At 44.4% G+C, this 27,196-nt stretch overlaps 1 protein-coding gene across 1 annotated transcript in view; it reads left to right on the forward strand.

The window, feature by feature from the left end:
* Positions 1-811: 811 nt before the first annotated feature.
* Positions 812-27,196, forward strand: part of LOC133442613 (SH3KBP1-binding protein 1-like) — a 28,241-nt gene continuing 1,856 nt past the window's right edge. The window contains exons 1-12 of the mRNA XM_061720620.1: positions 812-961; positions 3,715-3,768; positions 5,902-5,947; positions 6,026-6,158; positions 7,008-7,088; positions 7,263-7,433; positions 7,508-7,598; positions 7,950-8,140; positions 16,297-16,412; positions 22,584-22,671; positions 24,340-24,456; positions 24,580-24,750. Coding sequence (XP_061576604.1) covers positions 906-961; positions 3,715-3,768; positions 5,902-5,947; positions 6,026-6,158; positions 7,008-7,088; positions 7,263-7,433; positions 7,508-7,598; positions 7,950-8,140; positions 16,297-16,412; positions 22,584-22,671; positions 24,340-24,456; positions 24,580-24,750 — 1,315 coding nt within the window. The 5' untranslated portion in view covers positions 812-905. The remainder of the gene's footprint in view (positions 962-3,714; positions 3,769-5,901; positions 5,948-6,025; positions 6,159-7,007; positions 7,089-7,262; positions 7,434-7,507; positions 7,599-7,949; positions 8,141-16,296; positions 16,413-22,583; positions 22,672-24,339; positions 24,457-24,579; positions 24,751-27,196) is intronic.

A 27,196-nucleotide genomic window follows, 5' to 3' on the forward strand; every position in this document is an offset into this window, starting at 1 on the left:
TTCACTGATCCAGATCCAGGTTTTTAACTGATCCAGATCCAGGTTTTTCACTGATCCAGATCCAGGTCTTTAACTGATCCAGATCCAGGTCTTTAACTGATCAGTGATCAAGTTTTTTCAAGTTTTTTTCAGGTTTTTCTTTCAAGTTTTTTCAGTTTTTTTTCATATTTTTTCAAGTTTTTCAGTTTTTTTCATATTTTTTCAAGTTTTTCAGGTTTTTTCAAGTTTTTTCAGGTTTTTCAAAAATTTTCAGGTCTTTTTCAAGTTTCTTCAAGTTTTTTTCAGGTTTTTTCCATTTTTTTCAGGTTTTTTTCAAATGTTTTCAAGTTTTTTCAGGTTTTATTCAAATTTTTTCAGTTTTTTTCAGATTTTTTCAAGTTTTTTCAAGTTTTTTTCATTTTTTTTTAACTGATCCAGATCCAGGTCTTTAACTGATCAGTGATCAAGTTTTTTCAGTTTTTTTCATATTTTTTCAGGTTTTTTTCAGGTTTTTTCAAAAATTTTCAGGTCTTTTTTTCAAATGTTTTCAAGTTTTTTCAGGTTTTATTCAAATTTTTTCAAGTTTTATTCAGTTTTTTTTAACTGATCCAGATCCAGGTCTTTAACTGATCCAGATCCAGGTCTTTAACTGATCCAGATCCAGGTCTTTAACTGATCCAGATCCAGGTCTTTAACTGATCCAGATCCAGGTCTTTAACTGATCCAGATCCAGGTCTTTAACTGATCCAGATCCAGGTCTTTAACTGATCCAGATCCAGGTCTTTCACTGATCCAGATCCAGGTTTTCTCGCTTGTAACCGGAAGTTCTTCAGCGGGACCGGAAGCGGGAGTTTATCCCCGTCAAAAATGAGATAATTGTTCCGTGTTTTGTGCAGATTAATCGGAAGGTTCGAGGGTTTTCCAGGATGTCCAGCCCGGCGAGGAGCGGGGACATCATCCACCTGAACGTGGGGGGGAAGAGGTGAGGCCCCGGCCCCGGTTAGCCCCGGCTAGCAGCGGCTAGCGGCGGCTAGCGGCGGCTAGCGGCTGCTAGCGGCGGCTAACGCGCATGCGCCGATTATCGGACAGTTGGAATCCTCTTTTCTCCTTTAACTGGGTTTCTCACCTCTTTGTGTCTAAACTTCATTCCCCACAAACCAACAAATTGTTATTTTTGAACTAAAACTCCAGAAATATGAAGGAAAGTTACATATTTGTACCAGAATTTAAAAGAAAAGGGGGAAAAAAAGCAAAGTTATGGGCGGTGTTTGCCTCATGTCCGACAATGGAATCAGGTTTATTTGTTCAATAATTCAACACAATCAGAATCAGAAAGGGGGTTTATTGCCAAGTTTGTCAACACACACAAGGAATTTGTTGTGGTGATTAGTGCAATACAATAAAAGTAAAAATAGAAATAAAAATATAAAAGCAAACAAGTGTAGGCTATGGAGATAAAATAAGAGATAGAATAAAGTAAAATGTATAAACAGAAATAAACAGAAATGTACAATATGAGGATTAAAAAGTGCCGGATATGAATCTTTACAAAAAGTGACGTAGGGTGACGGATAAAATGTATAAACAGAAGTGAACAATATAGACAGAAATGTAGAATATGGGGTTTTAAAGTGTCGGATGTGAGTCCCTTTTCTCCTTTAACTGGGTTTCTCACCTCTTTGTGTCTAAACTTCATTCCCACAAAACAACAAATTGTTATTTTTGAACTAAAACTCCAGAAATATGAAGGAAAGTTACATATTTGTACCAGAATTTAAAAGAAAAGGGGGAAAAAAAGCAAAGTTATGGGCGGTGTTTGCCTCATGTCCGACAATGGAATCAGGTTTATTTGTTCAATAATTCAACACAAGGTAATTCAAAGTGCTTTACATCAACATTAACAGAGGCAAGAGATAATTAAACAGTAAATAACAAATACAATGAAATAAAATGATGAGAAAAGAAGGTAAAACGGTCCGTGGACTAAGCGGCCATCTGTTTTTTGTTTTGAAATGACAAAATAAAAATAGAGAAATAATCCAAAATAATCCGTTCCCATCTTTTGTTTTTGATAATAAAAAACGGAAAACGGATCGTTATCCATTATCCGTTATCCGATTTCATTGATTTGTTTGAAAATCGAAATTGGGAATTAAAACAGCGAGTGGAAAACTCTTTTCTCTATTTCCTATTGGTTTCCAAGGAAACTGAAAACAAGGATTGGACTAATGGGGGGATATAAGAATACTGCACATGTGCAGTAATAAATGAAGAAAGTTGTTTCTGGTTCTTTTGTTGATCAGATTGAAAATTAACAGGTTTAGATTTTTTTTAATGTTGAAACAGAAAATAAATCAAATGGGCCGCTCGGTGGTGCAGTGGGTTAAGAGGCGGCTCATATACTGAGGCTACAGTCCTCCTCCTGCAGCGGTCGCGGGTTCAAATCCAGCCTGCGCACCTGCGTGTCTTCCCCGTTCTCTCTCTACCCCTTTCCAGTCTGCATCTCCAATAAAGGGCCAGAGCCCAAAAAAAATCTTAAAAAAAAAAAAAGAAACAGAAAATAGATCAAATCTGAAACCTGGGAGTGAAACATGAGTTTAATCTGTAATCTGTCTTCACTCCGTCATGAAACTGCAGTGATGTTGTGACAGTCCGTTCAGCTGCAGCGTCCAATCAATAATCAATAATGTACTGAACTCTAACATACTGCCCCCCCCCGTTGGAAACAAATAGGAAATACAGAAAAGAGTTTTCCACTCGCTGTTTTAATTCCCAATTTCGACTTTCAAACACATCAATGAAATCGGATAATGGATAACGGATAACGTTTTCTGTTTTTTATTATCAAAACAGAAGATGGGAAACAGATTATTTTGGATTATTTCTCTATTTTTTTATTTTGTCATTTCAAAACAAAAAACGGATGTCCGCGAAATACACGGACCTAAAATAATAAAAAGCACAGAGAAAAGCTTTTACAGTTTTTTTATTTTATTTTTATTAACATACATTATAAACAAAAGATGACATTGAGTTAATATAATGAAAGTAAATAAATAAATTAAGAATATTAATTTGAAAAATAAATAATTATCATATAGAGTGATATAATATAAAGTAATATATGTATAATATAATATATGTAATAATATCCTAATATAACAATCATTTTAATAATATTATAACGTATAACAAAAATGATATCACCATACTATAATATATAACAATATAATAATACTATAGTTTCCCATGAGATCTCATAACATAATATAATAATACATTATTAAACAGTATATATATTATAATTAGAATTGGTCATATATATATATATATATATATATATATATATATATATATATATATATATATATATATTGCAATGAGGGGCGAGGTGTCAAAAACACCTGATGTAAAGTTGTTAAAAGTTAGAGAATGTTTCACCTAAATGACAAAATCCCCAGAGAAACGGTTAAATCATGACTGATCCGTTCTGGAAGGAAACCGAGTAAAAGTTAGACGGAAACGGCTGGTTTTTCAAAATGTGGGGTTAATTCTGACCCGGCCGGCTCACGGGTCATCTCCTATGACCCGGGAAGTGTCCGGGGAAGACCCGGACAGTTCCCGGGTCACGGGTCATCTCCTGTGAGCCGTGAGCCGGGAAGTGTCCGGGGAAGACCCGGAGGACCGGCCCGGGACCGGACCGGGACCGGACTCACCCTGTCCCGTGTGTTTCAGGTTCAGCACGTCCCGCCAGACGCTCACCTGGGTTCCAGACTCCTTCTTCTCCAGGTGAGTGCAGTCTCTGCAGCTACTGAGCATGCTCACAGGGAAAGGGGCGTGGCTTGAGTCCAGCTGAGTCTCTGCAGCTACTGAGCATGCTCACAGGGAAAGGGGCGTGGCTTTCTACCCAGAATAACACGGGTGTTCCTCACGTCCACCCAGAGGAAGGAAATGGACGTTAGGGAGGGTTAAGAAGCTCGTCTGGGGGGCGACCCGGGTGCTCCTGGTCCAGAGATATGGGGCGCTAACATCCCGACCGGTGAGGAAGACCCGGATACTCCCAACTGGTGAGGAAGACCCGGATACTCCCAACCGGTGAGGAAGACCCGGATACTTCTAAACTTGAAAGAAACCTGAAAAAAAATGAAAAAACTTGGAAAATGGAAAAAAAAACTGAAAAAACTCTAAAAAACTTGAAAAAAATGGAAAAAACTTGAATAAAAACTTGAATTCCAACCGGGGAGGAAGACCCGGATACTTCCAGCTGGTGAGGAAGACCCGGATACTTCCAGCTGGTGAGGAAGACCCGGATACTTCCAGCTGGTGAGGAAGACCCGGATACTCCCAACCGGTGAGGAAGACCCGGATACTTCTAAACTTGAAAGAAACCTGAAAAAAAATGAAAAAACTTGGAAAATGGAAAAAAAAAATGAAAAAACTCTAAAAAACTTGAAAAAACTTGAAAAAACTTGAAAAAAATGGAAAAAACTTGAATAAAAACTTGAATTCCAACCGGGGAGGAAGACCCGGATACTCCCAACTGGTGAGGAAGACCCGGATACTTCCAGCTGGTGAGGAAGACCCGGATACTTCCAGCTGGTGAGGAAGACCCGGATACTTCCAGCTGGTGAGGAAGACCCGGATACTTCCAGCCTCCCGGACCCGGACTCCTTCAGTTCCACAGAGAACGTCTTTCGGTCTCTCCGCAGTGTGGCAGCGCTTCATCGTCCACATAAATTTATGCTTTTTATTTTATTTTTATTTTGCACATTGGCTCTTTTTGCACGTTGTTGTTTCTGTCCCCCCATCTCTGAAAGTCGTATCTTCCTGCTGCTGTAGAGGATTATTAAAACATTTAATCTTGGGTAGTGGGCGATCGATATTCATAATTTTATTAATAATCGGTATCGGCCCCCCCCAAAAAAAAAAATCGAAAATAAATAATTTCGATTTTTTTTCAGCGCTCACCTTGGCTCCATGTCATTGACAGCTACAAATCAAGCCAGAAATCTTGGTGTAATTGTTGACTCAGACCTGAACTTTAACAGCCATCTAAAGTTTATCACTAAATCTGCATATTACCACCTAAAAAACATTGCTAGAATTAAGGGGATTCTGCCTAAACAAGACATGGAAAAACTTATTCATGCATTCATTTTCAGTAGGCTGGATTATTGCAATGGCATCTTTACAGGCCTGAACAAGAAATCTATCAGGCAGCTGCAGAAAGAAAGAAGAGGGATGGGGGGGGGGGATTGCATCTAATGTGATCATTTACTGAAATACTGCATTTTCTTTTTGTATTAAGAATGTTCAACATGCTCAAACTTAAGTAAATATTTGCACTTAAACAACCTGTGTAGCCATTTTCACAAACTGTACTGTTTGGTTGTTTGTCATGTGTACTAGTTAGCTTACTGTTACTACCTCCAAGTAGGCACTTGTTGTCGTTTGGGTCTGGGAATTGGGAGTATTGTGCCTGACTGTTCTAAAATTGAGGCTGTTATTCCTCTTAATTTGTTATTTTTTATAGGCAGCTTTTTTATTTTATGTAAAGAGAAAATTCACTTAATGTTATTTTTAATAACTGAAATGCTGCTTGTTTTGTTTGATGTTCCATAATTTGCACTTTTGATGTGTGAGCCGTGCGAAGTGAATATTGCTGTCCTTCCTAGTAAATAATAATAAATTGCTCACCATTCATTTAAATGAATTTTTGTATTGAAATTTGTTTTCTCCCAAAAAGGTAAAAAAGGGTAATAATCGTAAGGGCTGATATCGGCTATCGGTCTTTTTGATTTCCCCCTAATCGGTGATCGAAATAATCCAAAAAAAGGCTGATCGGTCGGACACTAATCTTGGGTGTATTTGTTACTAACTGGATCAGAACTGTCTAACTCCTCCTTGTCCGTTTGTCGTCAGCCTCCTGAGCGGCCGCATCTCCACCCTGAAGGACGAGACCGGAGCGGTGAGTCCATCGCCGTGTTCAGGTCTGGGCCGCCCCCCTCGGTGGGACGACCCGTGTTTACGTGTGTTCTGTGTGCAGATCTTCATCGACAGAGACCCGTCCCTGTTCGCCACCATCCTCAACTTCCTGCGGACCAAGGAGCTGCACCCGCGCTCCGTCAGCGTGCACATGCTGCTGCACGAGGCCGAGTTCTACGGCATCACGCCGCTGGGTGAGTTGCGTGCGTTTTGCGTGCGTTTTGCGTGCGTTTTTTCGTGCATTTTTGCGTGCCTGCGTTAGTTTTGCGTGAGTTCGTGCGTTTTTGCGTGCGTGCGTTTTGCGTGCGTTCGTGCATTTTTTCGTGCGTTTTTGTGTGTGCGCGTGCGTTTTGCGTGCAAGCGTGCGTTTTTTCGTGCGTTGCGTGCGTGCGTTCGTCTTGCGTTCGTTTTGCGTGCGTTTTTTCGTGCGTTTCTGCTTGCGTGCGTTTTGTGTACGTTTTTTCGTGCGTTACTGCGTGCGTGCGTTTTGTGTACGTTTTTTCGTGCGTTTCTGCGTGCGTGCGTTTTGTGTACGTTTTTTCGTGCGTTTCTGCGTGCGTGCTTTCGTTTTGCGTGCGTAGGTGCATTTTTTTTTTGTGCGTTTTTGCGTGCGACCGTGCGTTTTTTCGTGCGTGCGTTTTGCGTTTGTTTTGCGTGCGGTTTTTTCGTGCGTTCGTGCGTTTTTTCGTGCGTGCGTTTTGCGTGCGAGCGTGCGTTTTTTCGTGTGTTCGTGCATTTTTGCGTGCGTGCGTTCGTTTTGCATGCGTTTTTTCGTGTGTTTCTGCGTGCGTTTTGCGTACGTTTTTTCGTGCATGCGTTTTGCGTGCCTTTTGCGTGCGAGCGTGCGTTTTTCCGTGCGTTCGTGCATTTTTGCGTGCGTGCGTTTTTTCGTGCGTTTTCGTCGTTTCCACTTTTTTCTCAAAATTTTGACTTTTTTCTCATGTCCTACTGTCAACTGTCCTACGCCGCTGGGTGGGGTTGGGGAGTTTGGGGGGGACTCGGGTCACCTGACCCGGATCTGACCGCTGCTGTTTCTGTTTCAGTCCAGAAGCTGCAGCTGTGCGATGAGCTGGACCGGTCCTCCTGCGGGAACGTGTTGTTCAACGGATACCTGCCCCCCCCAGGTACCGACCCGCAGGCCTGCAGGTCCTCTACAGACCACTAGGGTCCAGATCCAGACCTGCAGGTCCTCTACAGACCACTAGGGTCCAGATCCAGACCTGCAGGTCCTCTGGTAGCCTGAACGTTCCTCCCAAAGACCCGAGTCCCTAACATCTGGTCCGTCTGTGTCGTCCCAGTCTACCCGGCCAAGCGGCGGAACCGCCACAGCGTAGCGGGGTCCCAGTTCATGGCGGGCCGGGCCACGGCGGTGGAGAGGGCGCCGGTGCGACGCAGCAACACCATGCCCCCCAACCTGGGGTACTCCGGGATCCTGGGGAGGGCCGTGGGCGAGGAGCGGACCTTTGCAGGTAACAATCGGCACTGTGGGGTTTGTTTGCTTCGGCGGACGTGACGAGACTCAGGGTTCTGCTGGTCGCCGCAGGTGCGGGGGCCGATGCCGGCATGGCCCGGATCATCTGTGGGCACCACAACTGGATCGCGGTGGCGTACTCACAGTTCGTGGTCTGCTACAGGTAAACACTGCCACGCAGGGTGGGAGGGTTAGGGGTTGGGGGAACGGTTGGGGGGTTATGGTTGGGGTATGGCGGTTCTACAGTGAACACTGATCTCCACCAGGATGAAGGGTTAGGGGGGTTAGGGTTGGGGTAAGGGTTAGGGGGGTTAGGGTTGGGGTAACGGTTAGCGGGGTTAGGGTTGGGGTAAGGGTTAGGGGGGTTAGGGTTGGGGTAACGGTTAGCGGGGTTAGGGTCGGGGTAAGGGTTAGGGGCGTTAGGGTTGGGGTAAGGGTTAGGGGGGTTGGGGTAAGGGTTAGGGTTGGGGTTGGGGTAAGGCGGTTCTACAGTGAACACTCCGATCTCCACCAGGATGAAGGAGTCCACCGGCTGGCAGCAGGTCTTCACCTCGCCGCGCCTCGACTGCATGATCGACAGAGTCGCGCTCAACGCCAAGGTGATGGGCGGCTCGCTGGGGGACAACGACAAGATGGTGGCCGTTGCCTCGGTGACGGAGATCATCTTGTGGTCCATCTGCCCCGACGGCAATGGAAATGAAATCGGTACGAGAACAGAGTTTTTGTACCTTGATGCTGCTGCCTTTATAGCCAAGAAACCTCCTTAGCCACTGACTCCTCTTAACCACTGACTCCTCTTAGCCACTGACTCCTCTTAACCACTGACTCCTCTTAGCCACTGACTCCTCTTAGCCACTGACTCCTCTTAACCACTGACTCCTCTTAGCCACTGACTCCTCTTAGCCACTGACTCCTCTTAACCACTGACTCCTCTTAGCCACTGACTCCTCTTAGCCACAGACCCCTCTTAGCCACAGACTACTCTTAGCCACTGACCTCCTTAGCCACTGACTCCTCTTAGCCACTGACTCCTCTTAGCCACTGACTCCTCTTAGCCACTGACCTCCTTAGCCACTGACCTCCTTAGCCACTGACTCCTCTTAGCCACTGACCTCCTCTTAGCCACTGACTCCTCTTAACCACTGACTCCTCTTAACCACTGACTCCTCTTAACCACTGACTCCTCTTAACCACTGACTCCTCTTAGCCACTGACTCCTCTTAGCCACTGACCTCCTTAGCCACAGACCCCTCTTAGCCACTGACTCCTCTTAGCCACTGACTCCTCTTAGCCACTGACTCCTCTTAGCCACTGACTCCTCTTAACCACTGACCTCCTCTTAACCACTGACCTCCTCTTAGCCACTGACTCCTCTTAACCACTGACTCCTCTTAACCACTGACTCCTCTTAGCCACTGACTCCTCTTAGCCACTGACCTCCTTAGCCACAGACCCCTCTTAGCCACTGACTCCTCTTAGCCACTGACTCCTCTTAGCCACTGACCTCCTTAGCCACTGACCTCCTTAGCCACAGACCCCTCTTAGCCACAGACCCCTCTTAGCCACTGACTCCTCTTAGTCACAGACCCCTCTTAGCCACTGACTCCTCTTAGCCACAGACCCCTCTTAGCCACTGACTCCTCTTAGCCACTGACTCCTCTTAACCACTGACTCCTCTTAGCCACTGACTCCTCTTAGCCACTGACTCCTCTTAGCCACTGACTCCTCTTAGCCACTGACTCCTCTTAGCCACTGACTCCTCTTAGCCACTGACTCCTCTTAGCCACTGACTCCTCTTAGTCATTTACCTCCTTAGCCACTGACTCCTCTTAACCACTGACTCCTCTTAGCCACTGACTCCTCTTAGCCACTGACTCCTCTTAGCCACTGACTCCTCTTAACCACTGACTCCTCTTAACCACTGACTCCTCTTAGCCACTGACTCCTCTTAGTCATTTACCTCCTTAGCCACTGACCCCTCTTAGCCACAGACCCCTCTTAGCCACTGACTCCTCTTAGCCACTGACTCCTCTTAGCCACTGACTCCTCTTAGCCACTGACTCCTCTTAACCACTGACTCCTCTTAGCCACTGACTCCTCTTAGCCACTGACTCCTCTTAGCCACTGACTCCTCTTAGCCACTGACTCCTCTTAGCCACTGACTCCTCTTAACCACTGACTCCTCTTAGCCACTGACTCCTCTTAGCCACTGACTCCTCTTAACCACTGACTCCTCTTAACCACTGACTCCTCTTAGCCACTGACTCCTCTTAGCCACTGACTCCTCTTAGCCACTGACTCCTCTTAGCCACTGACCTCCTCTTAGCCACTGACTCCTCTTAGCCACTGACTCCTCTTAACCACTGACTCCCCTTAGCCACTGACTCCCCTTAGCCACTGACTCCCCTTAGCCACTGACTCCTCTTAGCCACTGACTCCTCTTAGCCACTGACTCCTCTTAGCCACTGACTCCTCTTAGCCACTGACTCCTCTTAGCCACTGACTCCTCTTAGCCACTGACTCCTCTTAGCCACTGACTCCTCTTAGCCACTGACTCCTCTTGGCCACTGACTCCTCTTGGCCACTGACTCCTCTTGGCCACTGACTCCTCTTGGCCACTGACTCCTCTTGGCCACTGACTCCTCTTGGCCACTGACTCCTCTTAACCACTGACTCCTCTTAGCCACTGACTCCTCTTAGCCACTGACTCCTCTTAGCCACTGACTCCCCTTAGCCACTGACTCCTCTTAACCACTGACTCCTCTTAGCCACTGACTCCTCTTAGCCATTTACCTCCTTAACCACTGACTCCTCTTAGCCACTGACTCCTCTTAACCACTGACCCCTCTTAGCCACTGACTCCTCTTGGCCACTGACTCCTCTTAACCACTGACTCCTCTTAACCACTGACTCCTCTTAGCCATTTACCTCCTTAACCACTGACCCCTCTTAGCCACTGACTCCTCTTAACCACTGACTCCCCTTAGCCACTGACTCCTCTTAGCCACTGACTCCCCTTAGCCACTGACTCCTCTTAGCCACTGACTCCCCTTAGCCACTGACTCCTCTTAGCCATTTACCTCCTTAACCACTGACTCCTCTTAGCCACTGACTCCTCTTAGCCACTGACTCCTCTTAGCCACTGACTCCTCTTAGCCACTGACTCCTCTTAGCCACTGACTCCTCTTAGCCACTGACTCCTCTTAACCACTGACTCCTCTTAGCCACTGACTCCTCTTAGCCACTGACTCCTCTTAGCCACTGACTCCTCTTAGCCACAGACTCCTCTTAACCACTGACTCCTCTTAACCACTGACTCCTCTTAGCCATTTACCTCCTTAACCACTGACCCCTCTTAGCCACTGACTCCTCTTAACCACTGACTCCCCTTAGCCACTGACTCCTCTTAACCACTGACTCCCCTTAGCCACTGACTCCTCTTAGCCACTGACTCCCCTTAGCCACTGACTCCTCTTAGCCATTTACCTCCTTAGCCACTGACTCCTCTTAGCCACTGACTCCTCTTAGCCACTGACTCCTCTTAGCCACTGACTCCTCTTAGCCACTGACTCCTCTTAGCCACTGACTCCTCTTAGCCACTGACTCCTCTTAGCCACTGACTCCTCTTAACCACTGACTCCTCTTAGCCACTGACTCCTCTTAGCCACTGACTCCTCTTAGCCACTGACTCCTCTTAACCACTGACTCCTCTTAACCACTGACTCCTCTTAGCCACTGACTCCTCTTAGCCACTGACTCCTCTTAGCCACTGACTCCTCTTAGCCACTGACTCCTCTTAACCACTGACTCCTCTTAGCCACTGACTCCTCTTAACCACTGACTCCTCTTAGCCACTGACTCCTCTTAGCCACTGACTCCTCTTAGCCACTTACCTCCTTAGCCACAGACTCCTCTTAGCCACTGACTCCTCTTAGCCATTTACCTCCTTAACCACTGACTCCTCTTAGCCACTGATTCCTCTTAGCCATTTACCTCCTTAACCACTGACTCCTCTTAGCCATTTACTTCCTTAGCCACTGACTCCTCTTAACCACTGACTCCTCTTAGCCACTGACTCCTCTTAACCACTGACTCCTCTTAGCCACAGACCCCTCTTAGCCATTTACCTCCTTGCTCCCTGGTGACGTGTACTGATGTTCAGTAAGTCAGAGCTGTTTAAAGGGTTCCAACTGGTCCGATCAGATGTAATCGTCATCATCCAGTGTTTCCTCTACATTCATTCAGCAGTGGCGGCCCGTCACTGCTAAATCATAGCCGCCACGCCTGAACATTTTTTTTTATTATATTTTTTTAATTATTTTTTATTTTTTTGTCGCAAAAGCACCATTGCCGCAATTTCCTCAGAGTCTCTTTCTGTGCCGTGCGGCGCCTTGGATTTGCCGGCTTTTGCAAAAGCTCGCAAAATAGTCCCAGCAGACACGTTAGCCCACGTATCAACAATACATCTACAAACTGTGGCATAACTTGCCCGGCGCTTCCTTCCACTCTTGGTGAAACTGTGTTCTCCCTCAGTCATCCATGTCTCCCACGCCGCTGCAGCCTTAAAGGAGCCGTCTGTAAGAAATGTCCAAAACTGGTACTGCAGTCACTTTCAAAATATTGTTGAGCGGCGTGTACCCTCCCCCTCCTCCCCCGACCAGAGGTTGCCAGGTAGGCTGCAGAATGCAGCAGGAACGTAGGCTGCCATGGCTGCGATAATTAGAGCCGAGCTGGCAACCCGGATGCCGAAACAATACTGACTTGGTGATTGGGAGATAGGTGGAGGGTGGAACTTCAGAAACAATACTGACTTGGTGATTGGGAGATAGGTGGAGGGTGGAGCTTCAGAAACAATACTGACTTGGTGATTGGGAGATAGGTGGAGGGTGGAGCTTCAGAAACAATACTGACTTGGTGATTGGGAGATAGGTGGAGGGTGGAGCTTCAGAAACAATACTGACTTGGTGATTGGGAGATAGGTGGAGGGTGGAGCTTCAGAAACAATACTGACTTGGTGATTGGGAGATAGGTGGAGGGTGGAGCTTCAGAAACAATACTGACTTGGTGATTGGGAGATAGGTGGAGGGTGGAGCTTCAGAAACAATACTGACTTGGTGATTGGGAGATAGGTGGAGGGTGGAGCTTCAGAAACAATACTGACTTGGTGATTGGGAGATAGGTGGAGGGTGGAGCTTCAGAAACAATACTGACTTGGTGATTGGGAGATAGGTGGAGGGTGGAGCTTCAGAAACAATACTGACTTGGTGATTGGGAGATAGGTGGAGGGTGGAGCTTCAGAAACAATACTGACTTGGTGATTGGGAGATAGGTGGAGGGTGGAGCTTCAGAAACAATACTGACTTGGTGATTGGGAGATAGGTGGAGGGTGGAGCTTCAGAAACAATACTGACTTGGTGATTGGGAGATAGGTGGAGGGTGGAGCTTCAGAAACAATACTGACTTGGTGATTGGGAGATAGGTGGAGGGTGGAGCTTCAGAAACAATACTGACTTGGTGATTGGGAGATAGGTGGAGGGTGAAGCTTCAACATAAACATCAGTTGAGGGCTGCAACTCCTCTTTTTAAACTGGAATATCCTGGCTTGAGTGCTGTTGTCAGTGACATAAGTATTTGAAATGAACATGATTTTTAAATGTCTGTTGACATATCGGGGTCATTTTATGATTCGTTTTATTATTGCTCTTACATACAGCTCCTTTAAGGCTGATTTATGGTTCCGTGTTACACCAACGCAGAACCTACGCCGTAGGGTACGCAGTGACGTGCGCGTACGGTGCGCTTCGCTTCGCTGTGTACTCTACGGCGTAGGCTCTGCGTCGATTTAACGCGGAACCATAAATCAGGCTACACTTTGAACGGCCGGTGTTCTGCCAATTTCTGCTCCCTGCCGAGAAATGCTACTTTTTGGTTCTGCGCATGCGCACAGTCGATTTTCAAAGTTTGCATCATTTCTTGCACGATGTAAAATGGATAATATGGGATGTTGAGTATTTGATCCTTCAAAATACACTTACCCATGACATGAATGCATTACACTTTGTGAACATTATACGATAAAGAGAAAAAAACAACAATTCTAAGGCTTTATTTAACCAGGCAGGTCATTAAGAACATTCTTATTTACAATGACGGCCTGGCAAGAGACAAGGACCACTTGGGGGTGAAAGGAAGTGAGCTAGGGAGTAAAACGCAGTAAAATTGTAGCTCTACAAAGGTAGAAAACCTTTAGGTAGCATTTTTTGGCAAAGCAGCAGAAATTGGCAGAACACCGGTTCACACCGGCGTCCAGCAGGTGGAATTCCTTCCTTCCTTCAACTGGTTAGAGTTGAAGTTGAAGTAACATTTATTTATTGTTCAGGGATTGTTCTTCAAAAGTTCAGGGATAAAAGCCAATAAATAGGTTTTGAAAGTTACATTTGCTGTCAAGTGGTCATTTGTGTACATTTGTACGCCGTACATTTACGCCGCCGCCGCCGCCGCCCCCCCGGGAAGCATGCCCCCACTGCTGAAAACATTCCTAGAGGAAACACTGTCATCATTTTCTACTTAAATCCATGTTGTTGTTGTTCAGCTAAAGTTTTTTTTTCTGAGAACAAGTCCAGTACAGGAACCCATCAGGTTTGCTGGTGTAGCTTCACAGTCATCCGGGTCCCAGCAGGTCTGAACGGCTTGAAATAAAGGCAAACGGACTTCCCACAATTCCTTTAGAGCAGCGGTCGGCAACCCAAAATGTTTTAGAGCCATATTGGACCAAAAACACAAAAAACAAATATGTCTGGAGCCGCAAAAAATAAAGTCTTATATAAGCCTTAGAATGAAGGCAAATGGCGAAAGGCGGAATGTCGAGAAAAAAGTCGAAATGTTGAGAAAAAAAGTGGAAATGTCGAGATTAATGTTGAAGTTCAATCTTGAGAAAAAAGTCGAAATGTTGAGAAAAAAGTCAAAATGTTGAGAAAAAAGTCAAAATGTTGAGAAAAAAGTCGAAATTTTGAGAAAAAAGTCGAAATGTTGAGAAAAAAGTCGAAATGTCGAGAAAAAAGTCAAAATGTCGAGAAAAAAAGTGGAAATGTCGAGAAAAAAGTCAAAATGTCGAGAAAAAAGTCGAAATGTTGAGAAAAAAGTCAAAATGTCGAGAAAAAAGTCGAAATGTCGAGAAAAAAGTCGAAATGTTGAGAAAAAAGTCGAAATGTTGAGAAAAAAGTCAAAATGTTGAGAAAAAAGTCGAAATGTCGAGAAAAAAGTCAAAATGTTGAGAAAAAAGTGGAAATGTCGAGATTAATGTTGAAGTTCAATCTTGAGAAAAAAGTCAAAATGTTGAGAAAAAAGTCAAAATGTCGAGAAAAAAGTTGAAATGTCGAGAAAAAAGTCGAAATGTTGAGAAAAAAGTCAAAATGTCGAGAAAAAAAGTGGAAATGTCGAGATTAATGTTGAAGTTCAATCTTGAGAAAAAAGTCAAAATGTTGAGAAAAAAGTCAAAATGTCGAGAAAAAAGTTGAAATGTCGAGAAAAAAGTTGAAATGTCGAGAAAAAAGTTGAAATGTCGAGAAAAAAGTCGAAATGTTGAGAAAAAAGTCGAAATGTTGAGAAAAAAGTCAAAATGTCGAGAAAAAAAGTGGAAATGTCGAGATTAATGTTGAAGTACAATCTTGAGAAAAAAGTCAAAATGTTGAGAAAAAAAGTCAAAATGTTGAGAAAAAAGTCAAAATGTTGAGAAAAAAGTCAAAATGTTGAGAAAAAAGTCAAAATGTTGAGAAAAAAGTCGAAATTTTGAGAAAAAAGTCGAAATGTTGAGAAAAAAGTCGAAATGTCGAGAAAAAAGTCAAAATGTCGAGAAAAAAAGTGGAAATGTCGAGAAAAAAGTCAAAATGTCGAGAAAAAAGTCGAAATGTTGAGAAAAAAGTCAAAATGTCGAGAAAAAAGTCGAAATGTCGAGAAAAAAGTCGAAATGTTGAGAAAAAAGTCGAAATGTTGAGAAAAAAGTCAAAATGTTGAGAAAAAAGTCGAAATGTCGAGAAAAAAGTCAAAATGTTGAGAAAAAAGTGGAAATGTCGAGATTAATGTTGAAGTTCAATCTTGAGAAAAAAGTCAAAATGTTGAGAAAAAAGTCAAAATGTCGAGAAAAAAGTTGAAATGTCGAGAAAAAAGTCGAAATGTTGAGAAAAAAGTCAAAATGTCGAGAAAAAAAGTGGAAATGTCGAGATTAATGTTGAAGTTCAATCTTGAGAAAAAAGTCAAAATGTTGAGAAAAAAGTCAAAATGTCGAGAAAAAAGTTGAAATGTCGAGAAAAAAGTTGAAATGTCGAGAAAAAAGTTGAAATGTCGAGAAAAAAGTCGAAATGTTGAGAAAAAAGTCGAAATGTTGAGAAAAAAGTCAAAATGTCGAGAAAAAAAGTGGAAATGTCGAGATTAATGTTGAAGTACAATCTTGAGAAAAAAGTCAAAATGTTGAGAAAAAAAGTCAAAATTTCGAGATCAAAAAGGAAAGGAAAAAGGAAGAAAAAAAGGAAAAAAGAAGAAGAAAAAAATAAAAAAAGGAAAAAAATAAAAAAAAGAATAAAAGGAAAAAAAGGTGAAACATTTTTGAAAAAGCTCCAGGAGCCACTAGGGCGGCGCTAAAGAGCCGCATGCGGCTTTAGAGCCGCGGGTTGCCGACCCCTGCTTTAGAACATCGTCAGCCAGCCTTAGCCACGACACAGTTGAGTTTGGTTCAAGCTTTCCAGGAGGGCCGTGACCCGGGTGACCCGGTGACCCGGGTGACCCGGGTGACCCGGGGGACCCAGAACCAGAGTAGGAATGTTTCCGTCTGTGACGCCCGTGTTCCTCCCCGTGTTTCTCCTCAGGCGTCTTCAGCCTCAACGTGCCGGCCGAGGCGCTCTTCTTCGTTGGTAACCAGCTGATCGCCACCAGCCACACCGGGAAAGTGGGGGTTTGGAACGCCGTCACCAAACACTGGCAGGTGGGTGGAGTTCTGGTGCTGGTCCAGCAGGGTCCAGGTTTCTCAGGTGTGGGTGGAGTTCTGGTCCTGGATCTGCTGGTGCTGGTCCTGGACCTCCTGGTGCTGGTCCTGGACCTCCTGGTGCTGGTCCTCCTGGTGCTGGTCCTGGACCTCCTGGTGCTGGTCCTGGATCTCCTGGTGCTGGTCCTCCTGGTGCTGGTCCTGGATCTCCTGGTGCTGGTCCTCCTGGTGCTGGTCCTGGACCTCCTGGTGCTGGTCCAGCCTGGACCTCCTGGTGCTGGTCCTGGACCTCCTGGTGCTGGTCCTCCTGGTGCTGGTCCTGGACCTCCTGGTGCTGGTCCAGCCTGGACCTCCTGGTGCTGGTCCTGGACCTCCTGGTGCTGGTCCTGGACCTCCTGGTCCTGGTGCTGGTCCTCCTGGTGCTGGTCCTGGACCTCCTGGTGCTGGTCCTGGACCTCCTGGTGCTGGTCCAGCCTGGACCTCCTGGTGCTGGTCCTGGACCTCCTGGTCCTGGACCTCCTGGTGCTGGTCCTGGATCTCCTGGTCCTGGACCTCCTGGTGCTGGTCCTGGATCTCCTGGTGCTGGTCCTCCTGGTGCTGGTCCTGGACCTCCTGGTGCTGGTCCTCCTGGTGCTGGTCCTGGACCTCCTGGTGCTGGTCCAGCCTGGACCTCCTGGTGCTGGTCCTGGACCTCCTGGTGCTGGTCCTCCTGGTGCTGGTCCTGGACCTCCTGGTGCTGGTCCAGCCTGGACCTCCTGGTGCTGGTCCTGGACCTCCTGGTGCTGGTCCTGGACCTCCTGGTCCTGGTGCTGGTCCTCCTGGTGCTGGTCCTGGACCTCCTGGTGCTGGTCCTCCTGGTGCTGGTCCTGGACCTCCTGGTGCTGGTCCTGGACCTCCTGGTGCTGGTCCAGCCTGGACCTCCTGGTGCTGGTCCTGGACCTCCTGGTGCTGGTCCTGGACCTCCTGGTCCTGGTGCTGGTCCTCCTGGTGCTGGTCCTGGACCTCCTGGTGCTGGTCCTCCTGGTGCTGGTCCTGGACCTCCTGGTGCTGGTCCTGGACCTCCTGGTGCTGGTCCTGGACCTCCTGGTGCTGGTCCAGCCTGGATCTCCTGGTGCTGGTCCAGCAGGGTCCAGGTTTCTCAGGTTTCTATGACTACCGTATTTTCCGCACTATAAGACGCACTAAATATCTTAGTCAAGGGGAAACTTTATAAAGATCCTCCGTTAAGACTTTTGCTCACATGTCTGGGTAAAGTTTGACAACCTATTTTTTTTGTTAGAACAAATCTCTAGAAGGAATTTTAGGGCTGTTGTCATCTTGAATGTTTTATCTGGTGACCACTAGAGGCGCTAGAATATTCAAGTTCTCCATTCAGACATATGCTCAGTTTTGGTCAACCTGTACAATTTATATGCATAATTGTCAAGATTAAAACATTGTATATCTAAGGAAATAGATAAAACAATAGTAAAAAAGCCTTTATGAATCATTTTGTAATATTTTAGCCAATATTGGATACTAAATATCACTTTTTTATAGACGTTTTTGACACAGGATTTCATAGAAAATGTGTTTCACTGCAAAAAAAAAAAAAGATAAAAGATTGTTATTATGTGTGTGTTAGAAACGCCTATAAAAAAGTCATATTTTTTAACCAATATTGGACAAAATATAGCAATACAATTTAAAACAAAAATGTTTTTCAATTGATGTTTTATCCATTTCCCTAAATATAAAATGTTGAACATTGAGGATTTTGCATAAACTGTACATTGTGACCATTATTGTGAGCATATGCATGAATGGAGTATTTGAATGTTACAGCGCCTCCAGTGGTCACCAGCAAAACAATCCAAGATGAAACAGCCTATTATTCCTCCTAGGGGTTCCTAATAACTAAAACATAAGGTTAATAACTTTACCCAGAAGCGTGAGCAGAGTTATCAATCTTAGGGTTTGACCCTGACTATCTGGTAAAATACCGTCCTATAGAGGCTGGGGGTGAGTTAGCATCTACCTGATGGAGCTGCTACAGGAAATGCTACAAAATCCTACAGCAAATGCAAAAAAAAACAAGAAGAAAAGTACCGTATGTCAAACTTTATTAACAAAATAAAAACCAGCTTTGCTCCGTCACCATTATGTGAGTCAGCGTCGCTGCTGTTGTTGCTGTCGTCTTTAACGTCTGTGACCATTCCTGTTTTTAGCGCCAACTACATTACCCACAATCCCCCTGACTACATTACCCACAATCCCCCTGACTACATTACCCACAATCCCCCTGACTACATTACCCACAATCCCCCTGACTACATTACCCACAATCCCCCCCGACTACATTACCCACAATCCCCCCGACTACATTACCCACAATCCCCCCGACTACATTACCCACAATCCCCCCGACATTACCCACAATCCCCCCGACTACATTACCCACAATCCCCCCGACTACATTACCCACAATCCCCCCGACTACATTACCCACAATCCCCCCGACTACATTACCCACAACCCCCCCGACTACATTACCCACAATCCCCCCGACTACATTACCCACAATCCCCCCCGACTACATTACCCACAATCCCCCCGACTACATTACCCACAATCCCCCTGACTACATTACCCACAATCCCCCCCGACTACATTACCCACAATCCCCCTGACTACATTACCCACAATCCCCCCGACTACAGTACCCACAATCCCCCTGACTACATTACCCACAATCCCCCCGACTACATTACCCACAATCCCCCTGTTATTACCCACAATCCCCCCGACTACATTACCCACAATCCCCCTGTTATTACCCACAATCCCCCCGACTACATTACCCACAATCCCCCCGACTACAGTACCCACAATCCCCCTGACTACATTACCCACAATCCCCCCGACTACATTACCCACAATCCCCCCGACTGCATTACCCACAATCCCCCCGACTACATTACCCACAATCCCCCCGACTACATTACCCACAATCCCCCCGACTACATTACCCACAATCCCCCTGACCACAGTAACAGAAATGACCGTAATGATCATATATAAGACACTGCCGTTTTTTTAGAAAATGTAAAGCTTTTAGGTGCCTTTTATAGTGCGGAAAATAGGGTTTACATGCAGTCAGAATTGGGGTTAAAGTCAATATTCTGGTGACTGAAACATTTGTAATATTCCGTTTCCATGCGTGAGCTAACAGGGTTATCCCTGTTTCCATGGTGATTAATCATTCAGGAAATCTGGATCAAACCAGCGACGCACGGAGAACATGATGACGCTATTCCCGTCATTTCCAAATCCACAACAACAATCACTCCGTTTACATGGGAAGTTTAATTCCTCTTTAATTCAGAATTAGAATTAAATCTGATTTAAAATTAGTAAAAATGACCATGTGAACACCTAATTCTGAGTTAAAGTTAATTCTGAAGTAAGTCTCTGGTTTATTCTGATTTTAAATAGAGTTGTCCCGATCCAATCACGTGATCGGAAATCGGGGCCGATCACGTGATTGCAGACTCGATCCGGACTCGGACGTTATGAGCCGATCAGGAATCGGATATATATATATATATATATATATATATATATATATATATATATATATATATATATATATATATATATATCAGGGTTTCCGTTGTCCTAAAATATGCCGAAGTCCGGTATTTTATAATCTCTCCGGTCAAAATGTCCGGTGAAAATACGTGTGCGTTGATTTATGGTTCTGCGTCGCACCGACGCAGAGTCTACAGCGCCGGGTTCGCGGCGACGCGCACCCTACGCCAGACCCTACGGCGTAGGCTCTGCGTTGGTGTGACGCAGAACCATAAATCAACGCACACGTGGAGTAGTGGGCTCGGAGCGGCAGCCATACACCCTAATAGATCCATGCATACACCGCATGCGCGCAGAGCACGCCTGTTTGTTTTGAAGCTGAAGCAGCCCTATGCTAAAAGCCCTATGCTAAAAAAACTTAAGAATGTTCAAGCTGCCTACCTCCTATGTGCTCAGTTTACAGTACACATGTTAAAGGTATTGTGACATCATTTTTAACATGCTTTTAACACTATTAAAAGTCTTGGCCAACATCCCTCAAATGTGTCTAAAAGAGTGTAACAAGAAAAACTTCACTCTAGTACTCTTTTCCTGGCTTTTTATTACAGTGTTTTTTTGCGCCGTGAAAAATGCTTCCTTTCCCCCCTTTCCTGTCAATCATTGCTCCGCTCCTCCTCCAAACCTCCTCCTCCTCCAGCCATACGCTCACAGCGGCGTCGGAGCGACAGGTGAAGCATGCACGGAAAAGCAGGAGGGCGAACCACAGCAAACAATCATAAAAATAAAGGCATGTAAATAAAGTGTCCCCTTATCTTAAGTCCAGTCAGTGGCCGCGGGTCTTCTTAGCATTTTCCTCCGGTGATGAGAACAAAAGAGGCTCTAAACAGCTCCGTGTTAAGCCTCATTTATGGTTCCGCGTTAAATCGACGCAGAGCCTACGCCGTAGGGTTCAGCGTATGGTGCGCGTCGCCGCGTAACCCTACGCCGTAGGCTCTACGTCGGTGTAACGCGGAACCATCATAAATCAGCCTTTATGGTGCACTGGAGAGGAGAGGAGGCAGGGAGCTGGGTGGAGGGGGCGGTGATTTAGCGGGCCGTTACGTAACGGCCCGCCACCAAACCACATGCGCCGTTTTTGCACAGTTATGCGGAAAATCCCAGAAAGCACACAATACACTGAATGTTAAAAGTTTGTTGTTTTTTGGGTGTAATTGATGTCAAGACACCCAACAAAACACAAAAAATCAAGAAAAATGTGTTTTTCATGTCACAATACCTTTAAAATATAATAAAAGGGTCATCCTGCATAATTTTCTTTTCTCTTCTTCATTTTTTATTGTTTTATAAAAGTATCGGATCAGGACTCGGTATCGGCAAGTCCTCAAAATCAAAGGACTCGGACTCGGACTCGGGGGGCAAAAAAACCTGATCGGGACATCCCTAATTTTAAATCTGAATAGAATAATTCCAGATCATGTATTCACTCATTCCTCTTTAAATGAATCCCGGTCTTTCTTTCTGCTCGTTCCCTCCCCGTCTGTCTCCATGATCTTATATTCCACTGGGCTGGTTTTCCTAACAAAGTTAAAGATGCAGCAGCAGTAAACGCTGGTCAAGAGCAGAGAGCATTTATTTAATAAATAGAAATCATTAAAAGAACAGATGGAAACTGGAAACATGGTGATCTTTTCAAAGTTGTAGCGGCTAAGTTAGTTTTTCTTCCGGTAGTTTAACTTCCGGTCCCCCCCCCTATCCAATCAGAACCTTCCCAACCCCCAGACCTGGAGAGGAATTGGAGAAAGACCATCAAACGTGTTTCCATGGAAACCTCCATTCACAATTACTATTTCCATGGAAACTCCAAGGAAAATACTTTAATTCGGAATTATTTAATTTGGAATAATTAATTCCGAATTAAAAAACATCATGTAACTTTTTTTTCTCGACATTTCGACTTTTTTTCTCGACATTTCGACTTTTTTTCTCGACATTTCGACTTTTTTTCTCGACATTTCGACTTTTTTTCTCGACATTTCGACTTTTTTTCTCGACATTTCGACTTTTTATTTCGACTTTTTTTCTTGACATTTCGACTTTTTTCTCGACATTTCAACTTTTTTTCTCGACATCTCGACTTTTTTCTTGTTTTTCTCCCGGTAGTTTAACTTCCGGTCCCCCCCCTATCCAATCAGAACCTTCAACCCCCAGACCTGGAGAGGAATTGGAGAAAGACCATCAAACCTGTTTCCATGGAAACCTCCATTCAGAATCCATCTGCCACAATCATTCTGACCAATATTAAATAGATCGTTGCACTTTTAACAGGCACTGTCATGTCTGTTCTAACTTATTTACTGTTTTTAACGTATTTATTCTTCTTCTATTGTAATGTGTGAATGTGGTTGTGAGGCCTGTCCAAGAGGAATTTCTGTCACCGTTGGGACGGACAATGAAGTATTCTATTCTATTACTATTTCCATGTAAACTCGAAGGAAAATAGTTTAATTCTGAATGATTTAATTTGGAATGATTAATTCTTTATGAAAACCCTCCCGTAAGCGTGTGTGTGTTCTCTGTGTGTTCTCTGTGTGTTCTCTGCAGAACCAGGACGTGGTTCCCATCAGCAGCTACGACACGGCCGGCTCCTTCCTCATCCTGGGCTGCAACAACGGCTCCATCTACTACATCGGTGAGTGCCGCTCTGCAGAGGCCCGGTACCGGCCGGGCGGGGAGAGAGGTTCTGCTCACGGTTCTGCTCACGGTTCTGCTCACGGTTCTGCTCACGGTTCTGCTCACGGTTCTGCTCACGGTTCTGCTCACGGTTCTGCTCACGGTTCTGCTCACGGTTCACGGTTCTGCTCACGGTTCTGCTCACGGTCCTGCTCACGGTTCACGGTTCTGCTTAGTGATGCACCCAAATGAAAATTTGTGGCCGAAACCGAAAATTATAATAGACACTTGGCCGAATACCGAACATGGTTCTTCTGCAGTTTTTCATTTATTTTGACAATTTTTTCACCATTGCATAAATCAAATAAATTTGATTTAGGCTTTTCAAAGAAAAAAATCTTTTACAAAATTACAAGGTAGAAAATATTTATTGAACATAAAAAACTGAACATGTTTTAATTTCCAGCATTATGTTGTTTTGGTTCCACCTCCTGGTGAATGTTGGTAAAATTCTTATGGGGTTAGTTTTTGACTTTTTTCACAAAATTTTGACTTTTTTCTCGACATTTCAACTTTTTTTGACATTTTGACATTTTTTCACAAAATTTCGACTTTTTTCACAAAATTTCGACTTTTTCTCGACATTTCGACTTTTTTCACAAAATTTGGACTTTTTTAACATTTTGACTTTTTTTCCCGACATTTCGACTTTTTTCACCAAATTTTGACTTTTTCTTAACATTTCGACTTTTTTCACCATTGCATAAATCAAATACATTTGATTTAGGCTTTTCAAAGAAAAAAAAATCTTTTACAAAATTACAAGGTAGAAAATATTTATTGAACATAAAAAACTGAACATGTTTTAATTTCCAGCATTCTGTTGTTTTGGTTCCACCTCCTGGTGAATGTTGGTAAAATTCTTATGGGGTTAGTTTTTTACTTTTTTCACAAAATTTTGACTTTTTTCTCGACATTTCAACTTCTTTTTGACATTTTGACATTTCACAAAATTTCGACTTTTTTCACAAAATTTCAACTTTTTTCACAAAATTTTGACTTTTTCTCGACATTTCGACTTTCTCGACATTTCGACTTTTTTCTTGACATTTTAACTTTTTTCACAATATTTTGACTTTTTTCTCGACATTTGTACTTTTTTAACATTTTGACTTTTTTTCCCGACATTTCGACTTTTTTCACCAAATTTCCACTTTTTTCACAAAATTTTGACTTTTTCTTAACATTTCGACTTTTTTCACCATTGCATAAATCAAATACATTTGATTTAGGCTTTTCAAAGAAAAAAATCTTTTACAAAATTACAAGGTAGAAAATATTTATTGAACATAAAAAACTGAACATGTTTTAATTTCCAGCATTCTGTTGTTTTGGTTCCACCTGCTGGTGAATGTTGGTAAAATTCTTATGGGGTTACTTTTTGGTTGGCCATTGATTTATGTTTGTGGTGCAACAGTCACGGGACGGCCAGTCTATTTCCTTATTTTACAACAACGTTATTAATTGTTCGGTTTTTTTCCCACTTATTCCACCGAACACCGAAAGTGTTTTTTTGCCATTTTCGGCCGAACAATTTTGGTTACCGAACAATCGGTTCTGCTCACGGTTCTGCTCACGGTTCTGCTCACGGTTCTGCTCACGGTTCTGCTCACGGTTCTGTCCTCAGACGTCCAGAAGTTTCCTCTGAGGATGAAGGACAACGACCTGCTGGTGACGGAGCTGTACCGGGACCCGACGGAGGACGCCATCACCGCCCTGAGCGTCTACCTCACCCCCAAGACCAGTAGGTGACCCGGCCGCCGACCCGGCCGCCGACCCGGCCGGTCGCCACGGCGGTCGCCACGGCGACGGCGCCCACGCCGGCCGGAGGAGAGCTGATGCAGAAACGTGTGTAATCTTGTTTCAGGCGACAGCGGGAACTGGATCGAGATCGCCTACGGGACCAGTTCTGGGACGGTGCGGGTCATCGTCCAGCACCCGGAGACGGTGGGGTCTGGACCGCAGCTCTTCCAGACCTTCTCCGTCCACCGCAGCCCCGTCACCAAGATCATGCTGTCGGAGAAGCACCTCATCTCAGGTACGGACCTGGAGGGACCGGGTCCTGGGGCGTAGCGCTGCAACTAACCACTATTTTAATAGTCGACTAGTCACCGATTATTGAAACCATCATAGTTAGAGAAATAACAGGCAGAAAACAGGTGAATCGTTCAGTTGCGGCTACAAGCACCAAAATTGGCACACATACTCCTTAGGGGTTGCTCTTTTGATAAAACCAATGTGCCAAAAAAACCACACACAAAACCTCTAACAATACTTTTTTTTTATTTTTTTTTTAGGATATTTATTAGAAAATGTATTTCCCAGATACAGTGTTTCAGTGCATTAGTAGATAAAGTATTAATCCTCACTGCAATCATTTTGGTTTCAGATACAGTTGTAAACGAGGGTTGTCTACATTCCTTTACATGTTAGTGTTAGGTTCCTAAATCATCACAACATAAATTAATAACTTAGGAAAGACACAGAGACTTGTGGAATGATTTTCAAGGCCTTCTGCAGAAGGTTGGAGAGAAGTCCTGAGGAGCTTTAGGGCAACACGGCCCTCCTCTTTAGAGCTCGTCAGGCCTTCTGACAAATTCTCCCTGCAGTCGAGCCCTTTTTTATTTGAGCAAGGGTGACAGGAAAAACCATCTTTGGTAAACAATGAACAATTAGAAGAAACAGATGGAGAAACAGATCAGATGATGGTTGAAAAGTCACACCTATGACTTTTCAGTTAATAAACAACTTATCTGTGGTGTGCAGAGCAACAGACATCCTTTAAGAAATGGTCAAGGGGGTTTTGTTGTCATGAGATGGTCAACTAACCCTTAAAGACAATGAGACGGCTGTCAGTCGACCCCCCCCTTACAAAAACTCAGGAAGTGGCTTCCCTGTTATCTGTTTAGAGCATGTGATGGGGGTCTTGAAACAAATGCGTCTAAAAACAATGGTTAATTGACCAACGAGGAAGTCAGCAGTTTTAACCTCCTGAGTATGTCAAAGAATGTCACGAGGATAAACGGGCAGTTTTCAGATTCTGATTTTGATAATTTCATAATGACAACTGTTCAAATCTTTAATTAATCTCACATTTCCCTCCTTTTTGTCATTTTGAAACTTCAACAGTAACCAAAATAAAACACTCCAGTGTCATCGTAAACATACAGGTAATGGAAAACGCAGAAAAGTACAAAGACAGTGATAGTCGGAATCGGAATCTCAGTCATTATGTCAGCATGACTCAGTAATGAAAAAGTCTCTTCCATTCCTCGGACTCCTCTCCTAGTTTGTTGTCGCAAGTCAGTTTGGCTAGTCTTCTTCTTCAGGCCGTGCTGGTGAGATAGGCATCAAGGTGAGTTCTTCAGCGGGCAAGGGTTTTGATACCGCCCGACTTCTCTGCACTACTCAAGCCTGGAACGTTTCTCCGCTAGCTTTCACTGCAACTGGTGAACGCAGTAGATCATTCAGCAGCCTTTACTGCTGTTGGTGTCCTGATCTTGGACAGCAAAAGGGCCGTCCTGACGGGTGATGACCTTTCACCACTCGACTCAGGATCTGGTCACCCATTTTCAGCAGTTCCTGCTTAGGAGAGAGAGAGAGGAAGAAAACAGTAGCGTACAAGAAGACGATTCTCATGTACAGTTCGACTAATGGCCGTCATTCAGGCCATGGCTTTCCTGAGCCCTTAACTTAACAGGCCATTAGTTCACTCCAAGAATGAAATCCATATGGATAACTCCAAATGGATAGGTCCTTTCATGTTGTATCTGCAACATGTCGGAAAGCTCCTACAAAAAAATTTTTAAAGGGTATTTAATCCTCATGATGTATCATATGTACCCTTACTCCCTCCTGTTTGAGCCATATAAACTCCCTATGGCTCAACTTAGCCACCAGGGGGAACAGATTCCCTTGGAAGCACCAGTTTGCTTCGCTCCAGACAAAGGCCTTCTGAAGTTACAGTAGCTAGTTGCAGTAGCACCTTCATTTAGCCAAATGCTTTTCTCTCTTTGCAAGAGCATTGTTTCTAATGTCAACAAGGGATAGAGGGGGGTCAGGACTGCCTGAGTCCTGACTCCTACCCAGATAAGTGGCCCTCCCACTTTTTGACCTCTGCATCCTGGCAGGTCGGGCAGGTCCGACCCTCTAGGGACAAGAGGTCCTCTATGTCCTTCAGATCCCCCTCCCATCACCAGATTATAAGGGGCAAAACCCCTGTTAAATTCTGTCTTCTACCTGAGTCAAGGACCACAGAATTTCTCATTTCAAAACTTTCTTATTTTTTTGCAATTTTAACCTCCTGAGTATGTCAAAGAATGTCACGAGGATAAACAGGCAGTTTTCTGATTCTGATTTTGATAATTTCATAATGACAACTGTTCAAATCTTTAATTAATCTCACAGTTAGTGTCATACTAATTGAAATCTGCATTTTTGCACTCTTGTAAAAAAGAAAACCTAAAAAAAAAAACCCCTTTTCT

The sequence above is a fragment of the Cololabis saira genome, chromosome 4 (assembly GCF_033807715.1).
Source record: "Cololabis saira isolate AMF1-May2022 chromosome 4, fColSai1.1, whole genome shotgun sequence".
In the NCBI taxonomy this organism is placed as follows: domain Eukaryota; kingdom Metazoa; phylum Chordata; class Actinopteri; order Beloniformes; family Belonidae; genus Cololabis; species Cololabis saira.